We start from the raw sequence: 15500 nt of genomic DNA on the forward strand, positions 1-15500 counted from the left end.
AGCATTGTCATTATGTGTGAAGTTTAATGTAACAAAGAAAGTGTTATTATGACCAAGGCCAAGGAGTTTATTTTCTTAAAAACATCTTTATCCTTATCTTCATCCAAGGACGTGAGAAAGCTGCAGAAAGTCAGGTGTTCTCAGTGGTAGACGGCTGAAGTGAGGATATCTTTATGTCAAATTATTTCATACTTGTATGTACTTCTCTGCAGTCCGAAGATTAAAACTATTTAGTAGAACAGAGCTTTTTTATGGTTGTTTATTTAAAGTTATTGACGGCTGACAAAAGGAAAAAAACACTACAAAACAGGCTTTATTCAGCCCGCCTCAGCTCCACCCACGCTCCACATCTTTGCCCATTTTTGGATTAGGCGGGAGCCAGCGGAGTCCGGATTGCCAAGACGGTGATGGCCAGAGCCAAATACACTGCGCTTCACAACAGCTCTTCAAAAACCTATGGGTGACGTCACAGAGACTATTTCAATCGGCGTATGCAGATGCATTCCACATATGCTCACTAGAAAACAAGATGGTGACCTCATGACATGGGCTGACCAATGAGAAACAGTTGAAAAAATAAAATGTACAACCACTTAACAAGAACAGGACGAAGGAGGGGAATACAGCACATTGGTCCAGAGAAGAAGTGCCTGTTTGTCCATATTACAATTTTGTTTTTGTTTCCAACACTGCCTACGAGAGGTGCTGGTGTGGCTTTAACATTGTAGTAGGATTTGTACAAATTATCGTAAGAGGGCAAAGACAAAAAAAAAAGAAAAGAAGAATGAATTTTAAATCACTACTGGAACTCTGCCCTGACTCCCACACAGCGTTGGTATCTTGCTGGTTTCCTGCAGGCCAGTGTCCAGCAGTAGCTGCTGCATTTAGCATTTATGGTTCTGCTTTGTTCTAAACTGCTACACTATAATATACAGAGCACTTTACCTCTCAGCATTTGTTCCTGTTTGTTTGCAGTGTTAAAACATAGATTTGATAAAACCGAGAATGTATGCTGCTCTAAGCTCGATACCAAAAGGAAAGATAGAAACAAGTTAATACATTTTTCAGGCGAGATGAAAAACAAAAGCCCCGGGGGCTTATGAAAACAACTTCAAACCAAACAGCAAGATAGTAGCAAATGAGTAAACAACAAAAGTCAAAATGACAAGCCAACTCTCAGCTGAGTTGGATAACTGAATGTAAGTGACAACAGAAACATAAATAACAACTGAACATCAAATTCATCTGCACTTAAGCATGCGTTTCAGTCTTTACGCTCCTGAATATTTCTACCAACATCCATTCATCTGCTCTGCTCTGGTTTGATTAAACCTGGATTAGAAAATGACCTGATGTATCTTCCCCTAGGAGAAAAAGGGAAGACAAAATATTTGATCACCTTTACTTCACTTTGACTGCGTCTGAGAAAGTGTGCACATGTGTATGAGCATTACTTCATCCAGATTTACGCAGCAGATTGTGTTTAAATTGAATTTAGGTGCAGAGGAAATTTGGGTTTCCTCAAAGGACCGATATTAAGCTCGAGCAGAGCTTGACTGAGTCAGGTCCACCTAAAATAAGGTGGCATTCATTTAAGGAACAAATCAAACAAAACACGCTGAAAAGGAAATTTCATTATAGTACCCGAACCTACTTTCCTACCAAGTTAAATTCACTGTTCTCCAGAGCTCAATTTACTTTTCCATTCGATTTTCCATTTCGACTCATTTTCCATTGTGCCGTGCAAAAATCACATACCAGGATATGACAGGGCGGCTGGGAGCTTGCAACAGGGTTTCTAACGTGAAATGCAACAATGAGAAGAAGAAAAAGGGAATCCCCAGCTTCACTTTCCCCTTTCCCGAGGGGGTAGGAGTGAGTTAATGTTTTTCCTGCTCGCACACAAACTGGCTGTCAGGATGCATGGTGGAGCCCGCCAATCACCTGAGAACAGGGGTAAGTGAGCGGGTTTGAGTTCAGTGTGTACCAGCAAAAGCACTTTAATGGCCTGGGGTGACTCACAGGGTCTATCCTGCCCACCCCCCACTCTGCTGTCCTTTACACATCTATTCTTGGACTGGAAGCTTCCCTCTCTTTCACTTCCCTCTCTAGGGCCGGCCTGGGGTCTTCCTCTCTGGTGCCATCACATTCATCTGGTCATTTATTTCCCCCCTGTTTCTCTCTCAAGCTTAGTCCTCTTGGGAGTGCTTGTTCATGGGATGGCAGTTTCTGTGTGCTGAACCATGCAATGCTGTCCCAGCTACTGTCTGCAGCCTGCTGTAATGATCCAACACGGTACATCCACATCACTGATGCTGCCACCGGTCTCTGGATGCATACATGGCAAAATGTATATTATGACGATATAATAAATAAAAAACAAAAACAACACATCCTCTAAACGCTCGGAGTTTAATGAAATTGATTAAGGTTGTTATCTCACTTAAAGCTGCATTAATCAGCTTTTAGGCCACTTAAAGGCAGAATTAAATTTTGGATGGATTACACATTCAGCCATCACAAAGCAACATTAGAATTTATATGGGATGTCATGTTTGTGGCAACAAGGATTGATTAGAGTGGTGAAAGTGGACCAAAACAGTGAATCTGCAGGTCAGGAAACCAAAACAATGAGCTAAAACAGACTATTAAGCTCAGTAGAGTTGGGGGGATTGCAGCGGATGTATTGTTCATACAGATAATAATAAGTTCAACTTTAAAAAGTAAAAAAATAGGCAATGTGTCAGGGGACTTGCAGAAGACAGATTTAAAAAAAATCATTGTCAAAATTGAATGTAGAACCTAGTATGGGTCAAATTCCCAAATTGCTGGATCTAAGTGTCAATAGTGTCTCTTCTTTAGACTGTCTGTTCCTGCCGACAGATTTATCTTACCAGTTTTAGCACTCATCATCACGTACCTTTATGTGCAAAATTGGTGGATTGGAGTTGCACATTTAGAAAACTGAACAACAATGAAGAAAGAATATTTTAGTAGAGCTACAGCTACAGTACTACTTAACAGCTGTTACCTATGAGGGAGTTGAGGGAAGAATAGGAGGACACCCGTCGCATTTTGTCGATGGTCTCAAAGGAGAGGATGTACTCGTCGTTGTCGGGGCTCCCCAGGGTACTGCTGGCGCTGCTGCTGGTGCTCAGGTTACCAGGAGAAAAGGCTGCTGGTCCACCTTGATGAAGGAAAATATACAATCACACAAAAGCCTTAAGAGGAAAATTATTATGTTTAGAAAGCACTTTGGCTGCTGTAAGAGTGCGATATAAACAAAGTTTATTATGGTTATTACTGTTGTAAAAAGACAAAAACGAAGCCAAATAGCAAATCTACATCCAATAAGGTGTGAGGTGTGTAAATGGTCCTTAGACTTGGCGGCTACATGCCAACACAAGAATCTGCTCGTAACTTCATTTCAGCTGTCAGGCTTACTCATCTCCTGCAGTAGCTCTCCTTCATCATCAAATATTACTCTGACTCATATAAACCCAAACGCCATGCATCCTCCAAACCGACGGCAGGCTGAAATGTGGAAATGGAGATTGGTAGAGAATGGTAATACGCTCTGCTGTGTGCTTATTGATGATAAACACAGCTGCATATTTGAATGAGCACTGAGAATGTGAACTAGAAATGGTGTCAGCAGTAGGTTACATGCTTCACCAAGTGCCAGTGATTTAGCTCAATTCAGGGCTTATGCATTACTCAGTCTGGCAGTGGCAGACAGAGTTAGCTTTAGCTGTCTGAACCACAGAGCAGTGACAAACAGGAAGTCAAGAGCTCAGATGTGAGCTGTGGACAGAAGATAGGATGGCTATGGATTAAATTACTAAAGGATTGTTTTGTTTGGGATTATTTATGATAATTATGCATCTATTTTTAGCAAAATACTTTCACTGCTATAAATTGACAGTTAATCCTAAAAACTTTTAAAAGTGCAAATCTTAAACTAAACAAATCAAAAACCTTTTCCCCATGATGCCCTTCAAGAACGCTGTTACAGTTGAAGGTTGTCTGGGGTTTTCCTCACAGCGAAAAATGTGTTTGGCAAGATAATGTTATGCATGAAAACAAATGCCTGTCATTGGTTAAATAGAATCAACTCCATTCTGGCCCCGACACCGGCAAGGTGAGAGCCTCCTGCCTCATTTTTCCTAAATTGATTTTTCACAATGGATTTAGTCAAAATCACAGATTAGTGAAGTGAAAATAAAAACACAAAAACATTACATTGTCGATAAATCTTCCGTGTTCCCATTATTTTAAAGTATATGCACACACCAATTCACAAGAACATTTACCGCAAATGCTCATTGTTTCAGAGGTATAATGCATCTAACCACATCATATAATACAACAGCTCAGTGAGCTAGGCATGTATCCGTCTCCATGACAACCGAGGTTTACTGCTCATGGTTTAGCGTCAGAAGGGCATCCCATAGTGAAAACTTGTCTCAATGGGCCTACAGTTCAGCACTATAGACAGCTCACAGTCCCCACTGAGTGTGCCACTGAGTCGGATAGCTGCAGGACCACGGCGAAGCAACCAGCCACGAGAAAGAAGATTATATGGAGGAATTTGAGCAGCGAGTATGAAACCTGTAGTAAGTATCCACGAGGGGCTTGATAAGTTGAGTTGCTTCATAAAGAAGACATTAGTCAATTAAAAAGTCCTTTGGAGTATGGGGCGGCAGTTGACAAAAACCTTAATTTAAGTAGAGCTGACAATTTTAACTACTTAGGATCCTTTTCGATGGGTGCTGCTGCCTGACCCCCTAATGCGGAGAGCCCTCCACTGCTGCTTTATGTGGTGTGACACTACATATTAAAGTGGGGGATTGCTTCGGTAAAGGGCCACTGAGAGGGAGCATAATTTTTGAAGCCAAAATCTTGATAACACTTAACATTTGATAAGATTTAGTACAACTAAATTGTTCAGTTGTAATAATTGGCCCATGCGTGTTCTTGCATTCATCCACATCACACATTTGTAAGACATGGATGATGAGCATTTTCCAGTCACTTCCAGTCAGTGCATGTGAGAGCGAGAACTGTTATCTCTGCTTGGAAAACTGGTCACAGCCTCTTTGCTGGTTTTGAAGCCTCTTATTAATGCTTACTGAGTCATTAACAGGAATGGCAATGATAGAATGAAGAGGTAAGCCTGAGGACAGTTATATCCAAGGTCTACAGCTGATGTGCAAGGAGAAAACCTAATACAGTCTGCTAACACTCTCTCCTTTGATTAATTTCTTTCATTCTTCTTTGTCTTCATTCAGTCCTCCTACAGCTTCATCTAAATGTCTCTCTATTGTCAGCCTTATTTTCATTCTAGCTCCATTTCTCGGCGCTCTTTCTCCCTCCTACCCTCTTCATTGAGGTTGAGGTTCTGCAGGCTCTTGTTCAGGTTGCGGGCAGTGGTAGCGGCTCGGATGTTGGTGTAGGAGTTGACTGATCGCAGGCGTGGGATCGCTGGGCTGTCCCTCACTGGAGTCAGGTTACCAGGCTCTGGAAGTAAACACAGGAGGACATACATCAGGTCAGAGCCTGGATAATCCCAAACCAATAAAAATACATGTTGTTCTAATGAGTGGAATGTTAAAGGTCCAGTGTTAAAAAACATAAAAGGAGGATCTATTGAAAACAAATGGAATATTATCATCATAAGGTATATATGGTGTATTTTCATTATGTAGTAATCACCTGAATCATAGCGAATTGCGTTATGTTTTTGGAAGGGTAGGGTGAACCGACAATCTGCAACTACACCGCTGGATGCCACTAGATGCCACTAGATGCCACTCGACCTTTAAAATTAGCACCTAATGAGACTGGATTCGTTCAAGGGATGCACATACATACCTGGAAAGCTTTTTACATAATTTACACTGACCTTTTAACAAAACAATCCAGAAATTGTAATATTCGTAGATGCAGAAAAAGCATTTGACATCTTGATATTTAATTGTGATAGAAGGGATAACTTGAGGGAATTTGTTCTACAAGGTAGCGTTTTATGCAGATGACGTCCTCTTGTTTGTCAGAAACCCCACATCGTCAATTCCTTCCATTCCACATAAAATCTGGTCACAATTAAGTAAACACTATAGCCTACAAAGTATTTTGATTGTGGCAATCCATAGTTTCCAACCATCTTTTTACCCTGGCACTGACAGAGCTGGGCTTTCGTGCCTGGAAATGGGATTGAGTTTATTAAGGAACTGTATCTATAGATGCAGACTTTTTGCATCAAAATGTCATTTACCACCCACTAACAACTGAGGAGTTTTATCAGAACACTTTTCCACAAAAGTGCTAACAGGAGTATTTGTCCTGACACTTTATTACCATTTACAACAAAAGCTAAAAGGTATGATCACTTTGATTAGTGAGTTTTCTTCATAAAAAGATCTTGATCTTTTAAAGCAATCTTAAACAAGCACGACTCCTCTCCCTATAGTAAATATGGGTTCAAAAATGTACGATTGTTTAGAGGGCAGAAGTATTCTGTGTACTTTATTTACTTCTTTTATATACAATTCAAACACAAATTCAATAGTTCAATAAAGTCAAAAGTAAAATAGAGAAAACAGACCCAAACCAAATAATGACTTTCAACTATCTTTCTGGTACTAACAGGTGATTTAGTCATAGTTTGACTCTATTGTTACTTCCTCTGTGCAATACTGAATAAGAAAAAAACAAAAGTGAAGTATGTTTGGGAAAAAAGAGATAAAAGAAAACTTTAGTTTAGCAGTCAGTTTGCAAATATGTTTGTGTGTCTACTGTACCTGCGGTGTTGGCTGGTGACGGCACAGTGTAGTTCTTCTCTTCTTCTATAAACTGGAGGGCAACTGTACAGAAGTTGCTCTCATATTGGACCACCAGGTGACTCAGTGCTACAACCAGCTCCTGTCAAACACAAACAGAAAAAAATACAAAACATAATGATCATTCAGTTGTCATTATGTCTCTTTTTTACTTCAAGCCAAGCAGGATTTTTCTTGGTATAATGGTGACAACTGATAAATATCTAATCCATACATTGCTAATAATTTCTTTAGTGATTTTTTTTTATCTCATTGCCTCCAGCATTGTTTGGTCCCAAAGAGAACCACTTCATATAATATTCCATTTTGAAGCCAAAAAGTATCAAATTATGTTCTTTCAGAAGATCCCTGGCTGAAACTGAATTTGTAGTCTTAGTTGGACTTACTCATATACTGTTTTATTTAAATTTTTCTCAGTTACTGTACCTCCAGGCCAGATTCTCTCTCCCATCTCCTCCTGATACAGATTGGCAAATGATTGGAGTTCTGTATTATACTGTGTAACTGTGATATCAGTTATGCAAGAACTAAACTAGGTACCTTTCACTTTAATTTATTTATTAGTAATCTCTGACCTGGAGGTACCTGAAGAGATTTTTTTTTTCATGTCATATGTATTCAAGAGGTGCTGAAAACTCTCCAAACCATTATGACAAGCTGAAGTGCAATAAACTGCAACATCTGTTTGTACAATCACTAAACCACAAATGCCACCCATTTTAGTATATTTGCCAGCTTCTCACGTGATTTATTTTTCTAGTCTTAAAGTAATGGTTTGACATTTTGGTAAATATGCTTTAATTGCTTTCAAAAGTGAGATGAGAGGATTGATGACGCTCTCATGTCTGTACATTGAGTACGGAACCGGATCCTGGGACTGGGATCAGGTGGAAACAGCTAGCCAGGCTCTGTCCAAAAACATGTCGACAAGCACCTCTAACTGGGACAACGGCCGGGTGCAGTGGCTTCCTGCTGCCGGTCGATTGACATATTAGCACAATATTCTGACTTGAACTGTTCTCTTTTCTGCAACAATTAGCTAAGTTAATTGCCTCTAGTCTGCAGCTCATGAACACACAGACATGAGAGTGGCATTAATCTTCGTGTCTAACTCTTTGAAGGCAAGCAAAATGAGTTATTTCCCCAGATTTTTAACTACTCCTTTAAACTATGTCCTGTGGGCTACAGTCTATTTCTTTGTTTTATCTGGAAAATAATATTGTCAATACCCAATGTTGACTGTCAATGAACTGAAGTGTTTATGTGGAAGCTCCCACACCTCTTGTTTGTCTTACTATCGTATGCACATACTTTTAAAGCAAACTGTATGTCTTTTATGTGTGTGGGTGAGTGTTGTTGTGTTGCAGCGACCTTGCGAACCACAGGGCTGCCATCGTTGATGAGCTGGGCCAGCATCATAGCCACGTTGTGGTCGATGGTGGTGGAGTGGTCCGTCCTCTCAGCAGAGTTTCCCACAAAGGTCCCCAGAGCAAAAACAGCCGCACACCTCACCTGCAGCAACACAAACACAATGTCAGGGGTTTGGATATTTTATCAGTCTGATCTCCCCTCGTCAATGCACAGCTCTGCCTTTTTCAAGTGTGGCCCAAATATTTGCTTGCCAGACTTATTCAAAAATTTTCTAATGTGTTGTGAGACCAGTGGATGAAAACTGGGAAGGTAAATATTTTTTAATCTTCTCTTAATGTATCATTATGAAATGCACTGGAGATTATCACCGCTGGGTGCTCCTGTGAGCTGCTTTTGGTCACTATAACTCATTACTTTTTCTTCCTGCTTCATTGGATGTTTCCTCCAAACTTGCTGTCGCACAGAAGAAATTTTCCATGAGGAATTGGTCTCGCACCCTGAACGAAATTACAGCACAAGAATGAATATTTGGGTATATTGCTTGTTGTGGTGACAGAAAACATTTTTTTGTAGGCACCAGGATGCATCATTACAACTACTTTTTTAATCTAGTTATACTCCAGCACGCAGATGTTGCTTTGATAGGGTTTGCTTTGCCCTAATTAAAATGATCAGCTGAAACATTTCAGATGGATATAGTCATTTTCTTTCTAAAACCTGGGGAAAAAAAATCATAAAAGCACTGCGTCTTGAAAGCAAATTAAAACACAACACTGTAGTACTGGAAAGCATCTTAATCTGCCATCTTCACTCAGACGTGTCTATTCCTTTATGCACTGGAATATATATAGGACTCAGTAACATATATCTCTACAATCGAAACAAAGATGTGTTGAATTAAATCTATTTTTGAAGCCACTGTTAGTGATGGTGTTGTATTGCATACCCTTATATTATAACCCCACTCACTACAAATCTATGGGAATGTTTGAGTACCGGTGCTTGTGCTGCACATGCTCAAAAATGACAACAATGATCAACGGCCCTGTGACACATGAACTGCTGAATGCTTATTTTCAGCACAATAAAATGTGAATCGGTGCTTGTTTCTTTCAATTGTCGAGCAAAGGTAACTGTTTTTCAATAAATTTGTCTTCTCTGATTTGTACTGCAGTGTTTCTCCAAAGGTTTGTCAGGTTTTTGTGTTTGGTTGGATGGACATATACCTACAGTAGCAACACAGCTACACATATTATATTACATTCTTCTACATTTATTTCTTTGAGGGGGAGTGCATATTTCTATAGCATATTTTACACCTTTATTGATAGATCACAGACCCAAAGATCACAAACAGAAAATATATATCTTTTATGCTTTTCTTTAAAGTTAACTCTAAAGTCTCATGAAGATTACAATCTCCTTTTACAGAGAAACCTAGCCAAGGAGGCAGCATAAAAAAGTTTTACCACAATGAATACAAATATCAGGCCTAGAAAAGTCTTGTCACAAAAGAGCATACACAATATACAAGATAAACTTTGAGGTATTTTATTGGAATTTTATTTTGTTATTTTCACAAACCATCTACTGTAAATGGACTTGAACCTTACTAGTCTTACTGTACATTCTTCCAGGTGGAATGGGCAGCTTTAAAGGTTTTTAAAACTGTTTTGCCTTTCTCTCTGTCCAGCGACTTTGAAGTTGTCAATGTCAATACCTGTGTGTGTGTGTGTGTGAGCTGTAGTGACTTGCAAACTATGACTAAGCAACATCGTCATCTTAGCTGTGTCCCCTCAGACACAGCTAAGATAATGATTTCTTAGAATCAAACTCTGCTTAGTCAGTGATCTCTGCTCCTCCTTTCACTCTCTGTCCCTACTACTCAGTCACAATCTCTTTCTTCACTCAACTCCACAAGGCTCTGGGGGACACACACGCAGCAGCATGTGAAGTGTCTCAATCGAACACCGGAGGAGAACTTTAAAATGCAGTGATTTATCTGTAAATGTGTTATTTCTTAACAGTCAGTTATGATCAGTCAGTCTGAGTCTCCAGTGGCTTTAAAAAAACACAAACACTCCTAATGTAAAATAAATGAACAACCTGGAAATACAACTGAAAAAGTATGTCTGTATGTGTGTGTGTGTGTGGGCACAGGCAGATGTGTCTGCAGACCTCAGTTTCAACTCTACAGCCAAAGCAGCTGTCTGACCAAGGGAAGGAGGAAGTTTCTGCTGGAAACAGATGTTCCTTGTGTGTGTGTGTGTGTGTTGTGTGTGTTGTGTGTGTGGTGTGTGTGTGAGTGAGAGAGAGAGAATGCATGCAAATATGTTTGGCGTGTGTGAGTGAGGGCACCAAGTGTCTGGGTGAGCTTAAGGGCAAACTCTGCCTCACTGTCCCTCTGGTCCACACACGACCCTGTCAGATGCTTACCGTCCTGTTTTAACACAGTGGGTCCAAACAGTTTAAAGCCAGTGTGGGTCAGCTCCGAGTGCGTGTGCTTTCTTTCTTTTTCATGTGTGTATGGAGGATTTCCATTCCCAACAATTTCCATTGTTTTTACAGTGTATTTTGTCTTGAAAACAAACAAGAAGTTTTCTGTTTAGCAGGTTGTGTGTCCTAGTGTTACTGGTCAGGACCTACAGCTGTCAATAAAGACACTCAATAAAGATCGGTTAGTTCATTAGTTAGTGTTATTGTGTGGCTTTTAAACCATTTAAAGCAAGTCACACAATAACACAAACAAACTGACCGACTGAGGTAGCGGTAGATCACTAACTCCTGCGTTCTTTCAGGTAAAATTACTGTTTTTGTCAATGGAGTCCGGTGGCTTCAAACAGAGTGATATAATTTTTTATATTACATACATATATTAATGTTTCTTTAACCAGAAACAGCAGTTATCTTAATCTTCAACAAAAAGCACTATCTCTGTAGGGATCCTTTCCATAACAGGGCTGTGTATTGGCAAGAATCTGGCGATACAATAAATATCAGGATACAAGGGTTATGATTTAATATATTGTGTGTGATACTGTAAGCTAGGTGTTATATTGTGATTTCCAAAAAAAAATCGGAAAAATAGTATTAAGAACACACCTGAGAAACCAGAACAGAGGGGTCTGCATTTGTATTTATCACAGTCGCTGTAACGTCCAACATCTCAGCCCTCAGTTTACATTTACAACACTGCTGTCTAATGGTTGGGGGTTTAACCACAAAACACAGTGTTTTTGAGAATCAATACAATATCACAAAATAAAATATTGTGGAAGAATATTTTTTTATATTTTCTTAATCCCCAATTCCATAATGTTGTTAGAAATTATAACAATGTGAGCCTGTCAGAGGGAAAAACCAGCACCTGAGTGGATGTACATTGACAGTGCACAATTGCCCCAAAGGATTATGTTGCAGCCCGTTTCGCACAGTACTCATTTAATACTGGACCAATTTCAAACACTGCGGTCCGCTTTAGTCACTTTGACACTAAATACATAAGGGTTTAGGTTGAAAAACGTCAGTTTGTATTCTTTCTGAAACAACTGAGTTGCTGCACATCCAAGAATGTCATACAGGATATGTAAAAGGACACAAAACTGTTTCCTCAAGTGCAACATGTATATTTATTTTATAATTTCTTCCATGCGGGAGTTCTTTGGTACGTTCTCTCAGAACTGAATAGTTTCTTTTTCTTTTTATTTCTAAGAAAGAATGTTCTTTGTGTTTAAGTGTGGTGGGGAGGGGGATATTGGGGAAAGTTCTGTTTGGAAATAGCATATATTTTTTCTCCTTATTTACAGTACTGATGTTATATCTAAAAAAAGGAATTGCAATAAAAACTGTTTTTACTTTTAAATACTTATATAACTTAAAATGCTTTATTTAGCTGCGATCAATATCTTAGTTTTAGTCACAGACTTTGTCCTTTATGCTTCTACCTTCAAAAACAAGCAAAATATTGTGTAATCGTGAAAAATTTGGTTAGGTATCAAATACCAAAAATGCCAACAGGGTCATCAGCAATGGCCTGATAGGACGGTGTAGAGTACAAAAGACGGCCTGGCTGTTCAAAAAATGTCTCTTATTCTTGAATTAAGAAAACCAATCGAATTACAACACTTTATCTTGGAACATGCATAACAGTCTAAGGCAAATGGTGCTTGACAAGGTTACTAATCTTAGATAACCATGCATAATTTCATCATTTGTAAAACGTTATATTAGTGCTTTTTGAATTGCCTTTTTTGCAGAGTAAGAAAATGATCAAAAACATCTCCTCGTACTTTTCCACTCTGGTATTAACCTCTTACCTCTGGGATGGGATCCGACAGCAGGGTGTAGAGCTTCTCGTGGGCGCTGTCCCGAACTCCACACCAGCGGGCTGGATCAAAGTTCTGCCAGATGCGGCCCAGGCAGATGGCCACCCACTGACGGAGCAGAGGGTGGGGGTCTGACAGCTGCTCCAGGCAGTTGGCTATCAGGTTGCCCTGAAGGCAGGCCTCCTGGTGGGAGAGGGGGAGTGGTGCAGAATGATGAGTGTGAGCGATGTTGTGTTGATTTTAGGTTTTAAAAAGAGGAATACATTTAAGAAATGGAAGAAGATTATGAGGTATGAAGTAATTGTCACAAACTTGACTTGACTAGACTTGAAAGTGTGGTAGTGAACACTGTCCTGACAGTATTTTACTTCGATAAAAAGACAATATACGCATTATATCAGTCTTAACCCTCCTGAGCGGCTCAGAGGCTCCTGACTGGGGCAGACTTGTACCTCATTAGCCAGTTAATCACCACTAACCTGTAACCCCACGCTGTGCGATGGACAAAAAGATTATGAGCTCTGCAGCAGAATGACTTATTCCTTTGAACCCTTCAGCCCTTATCACATCTTTTTTTGTGAACAAAAGGTAATTGGTCCATCAAGGTTTGAGGCCGTCTTAAGTACGATGGAAGAGCTGGTATGGCTCAATTCAAATCCTTTTAAAAACCTTTCTTTCTGATTCATTTATTTTGTACAGAGCATTAACGAGGGCACTCCTTTCTTGTTTTCAGTTGCCTTTCTGTTTATAATTTTCGTGAGGTAACACAAGTACATAGTAATAAAATATGTGTGTCGAGCAAGTAAAGTACAGGCTTGGCTGGAATTACCTGTACTAGAATGGTTCACAGGGTAATGTAAACTATGTTAATTCCATCAGAGTGGCGTTGTATTCACCACTCAGCTGCTCCCGGTTTTTCTTTCTAACAGAAATAGTTTTGATTCCCTTTTTGATTCCAGTCACTTCTACTCTGGCATGCTTTTGTTCAGCATTAAGCTACTGCCAATAAAACTTAACACTTCCTGCATATGGTTCACATTACCAGACAGTAAGGCTTTTACTGTGAAAAATATCTGCCTCAAGTGTTGTGTTTAATTAATTCTCATCTACTGAATCTTCAATCTCAATCAATCAGATTTAAAGCTACTGTCAATAAAACTCAATAATTACTGTTTCACGTTAAAAGCATACCAGGAAAAGGAGCCACTGCAACTGTAACTGGAAAACAATGGGCAGGAAGTGTGAGTATTTTATTAAGTAATTTCTGCCTTCTCCATTTACAGATTAGCAGATCAGTCTTAAGCTGCTGTTAATGAAATTCAACACTTCCTATATAGATATATTATAGTAAAAGCCTTGCAGTGGCTTAAATCGCTTGTTTGTTCCTTTTATCTGAGAGGCTTTTAACACTTAACACCTGTAGGAAGTGTTCACTTTGAGCAGCTTAACAAGAATAAAAAAATGTGAAAAACAGAACCGGCTGGAATGAATGAAAACGCAAATTCTGCCCAGAAAGAACATATAACGTGAAATTAATAAATATGTATTTTGAATCCTTGTAATGATTGATAGCCTTGTGTGATAGCCTTTATGTTCTATGAAAGCCAAAGCATGTTTGTTTTGGGTGACAACAACACAAATACAGTCATGTGCATCAATGCTCGGCACTCTGATGATCTCCCAGCCTCAGATGTTCCTTGTGAACATAAAAGCCTTTAACGCAACACCTCATATCCACATGAACCACAACAAATGGACCCCTTTAGTATGCTGAGAATCCATCTTTGTCTCCTACAGACTGAGGCATCACAACAACAAATCTTTTATCAGTGGTGACACAATGCGCCCCCGTCTCCTCATACACCCCGCTCTACTTTCTTCAATTGCCTCAGATTGCTAGCGCATCGTTCCCTCAGCTCTGATGGAGCCTCCCAGCTGAACCCCGAGAGCGGGAATATTAAGACGCCAGAGCTCGGTGACATGTTTGCAACAGTGCTGCCGCAGTAATGAGCACTGTTGTTGAAAGTAAGAGGGATAAATAATGGAGACGTGGAGCCGGCAGAGAGTCTCTCTGTAATGTTGGGGATCATCTATTATTTACAGGCCTGTGAGAGAAGGTAGAAGCATTAAGGAACCGTGATATGGGAGAAGAATGGGTGTTTGAGTTTGAGACCACATATAGCTTTCATGATTTGTTACATTTATATAATATTGAGAGAGAGAAGTAATGTAAGGTATGTGAAGAAAAAAATGAATGAGTCAAATAACATTGACAACTAGACAGAAAAATAACCGCAGAGAGCAGGAGAGAGCAAGCAAAAGGGCGTGATGGTGGGATATTTCTTCGTGGAAGTGTGCGTCAGTGAGTGTGTGCTGGAAATGACGAGCTACATGATCCCAACATCGCACCCTTGGACGTTTGATCAGCGTCAGACACAAAGGGCTTCTGGGATTGAACACCGGAGGCTAGGAGCAGGCCAAAGTGACACTTTGCGGTGATAAAATGTCACCCTGGAGGTGGCTGTGACGAAGATGGAGATTATAGAGGTGACTGTTGGTGACAAAACCGTCACATAACCAATATCTCCAGGAAATACACAATGGGCGATAGAGTAATCTCTCAAAGTGACGGCTGGCCCCAAAACAACCCGCCGAGGGTTCTGGTGAGGGAAGTAAATTAATAATATTGTACGTTCTCCCTTTGGGATTCTGGCAGAACAAACAGACAGCAGTGCGGAAATACACACACATACATCCAAACATTAGCTTACACACACACACACACATACCTGTCCTGTGTTGTAGCTGTTGACAATAACAGCCAATATGAACACAGCCATGGTTCGATGCTCAGCCTGTAACAAAGAAAGAAACTCTTATATAGTAACGTTACTGTCTGGAGCTTTTCTGTTAAACTCCTTTCAGTGAAGTGATAAGTTAAAGAGACCATGTTGTGCTTTTT

The 15500-nt window shown here is 39.9% G+C and overlaps 1 protein-coding gene across 1 annotated transcript in view; it reads right to left on the minus strand.

The window, feature by feature from the left end:
- rptor (regulatory associated protein of MTOR, complex 1) overlaps positions 1-15500 on the minus strand; it is a 182454-nt gene that overhangs the window by 38235 nt on the left and 128719 nt on the right. Inside the window, exons 15-20 of the mRNA XM_035659536.1 lie at positions 15328-15393; positions 12530-12721; positions 8214-8354; positions 6804-6924; positions 5380-5520; positions 3032-3187 (exon numbers count right to left, since the gene is read on the minus strand). Coding sequence (XP_035515429.1) covers positions 3032-3187; positions 5380-5520; positions 6804-6924; positions 8214-8354; positions 12530-12721; positions 15328-15393 — 817 coding nt within the window. The remainder of the gene's footprint in view (positions 1-3031; positions 3188-5379; positions 5521-6803; positions 6925-8213; positions 8355-12529; positions 12722-15327; positions 15394-15500) is intronic.

This window comes from Morone saxatilis, unplaced genomic scaffold (genome assembly GCF_004916995.1).
Source record: "Morone saxatilis isolate NCDOM2014 unplaced genomic scaffold, NCSU_SB_2.0 Contig17, whole genome shotgun sequence".
Taxonomy (NCBI): domain Eukaryota; kingdom Metazoa; phylum Chordata; class Actinopteri; family Moronidae; genus Morone; species Morone saxatilis.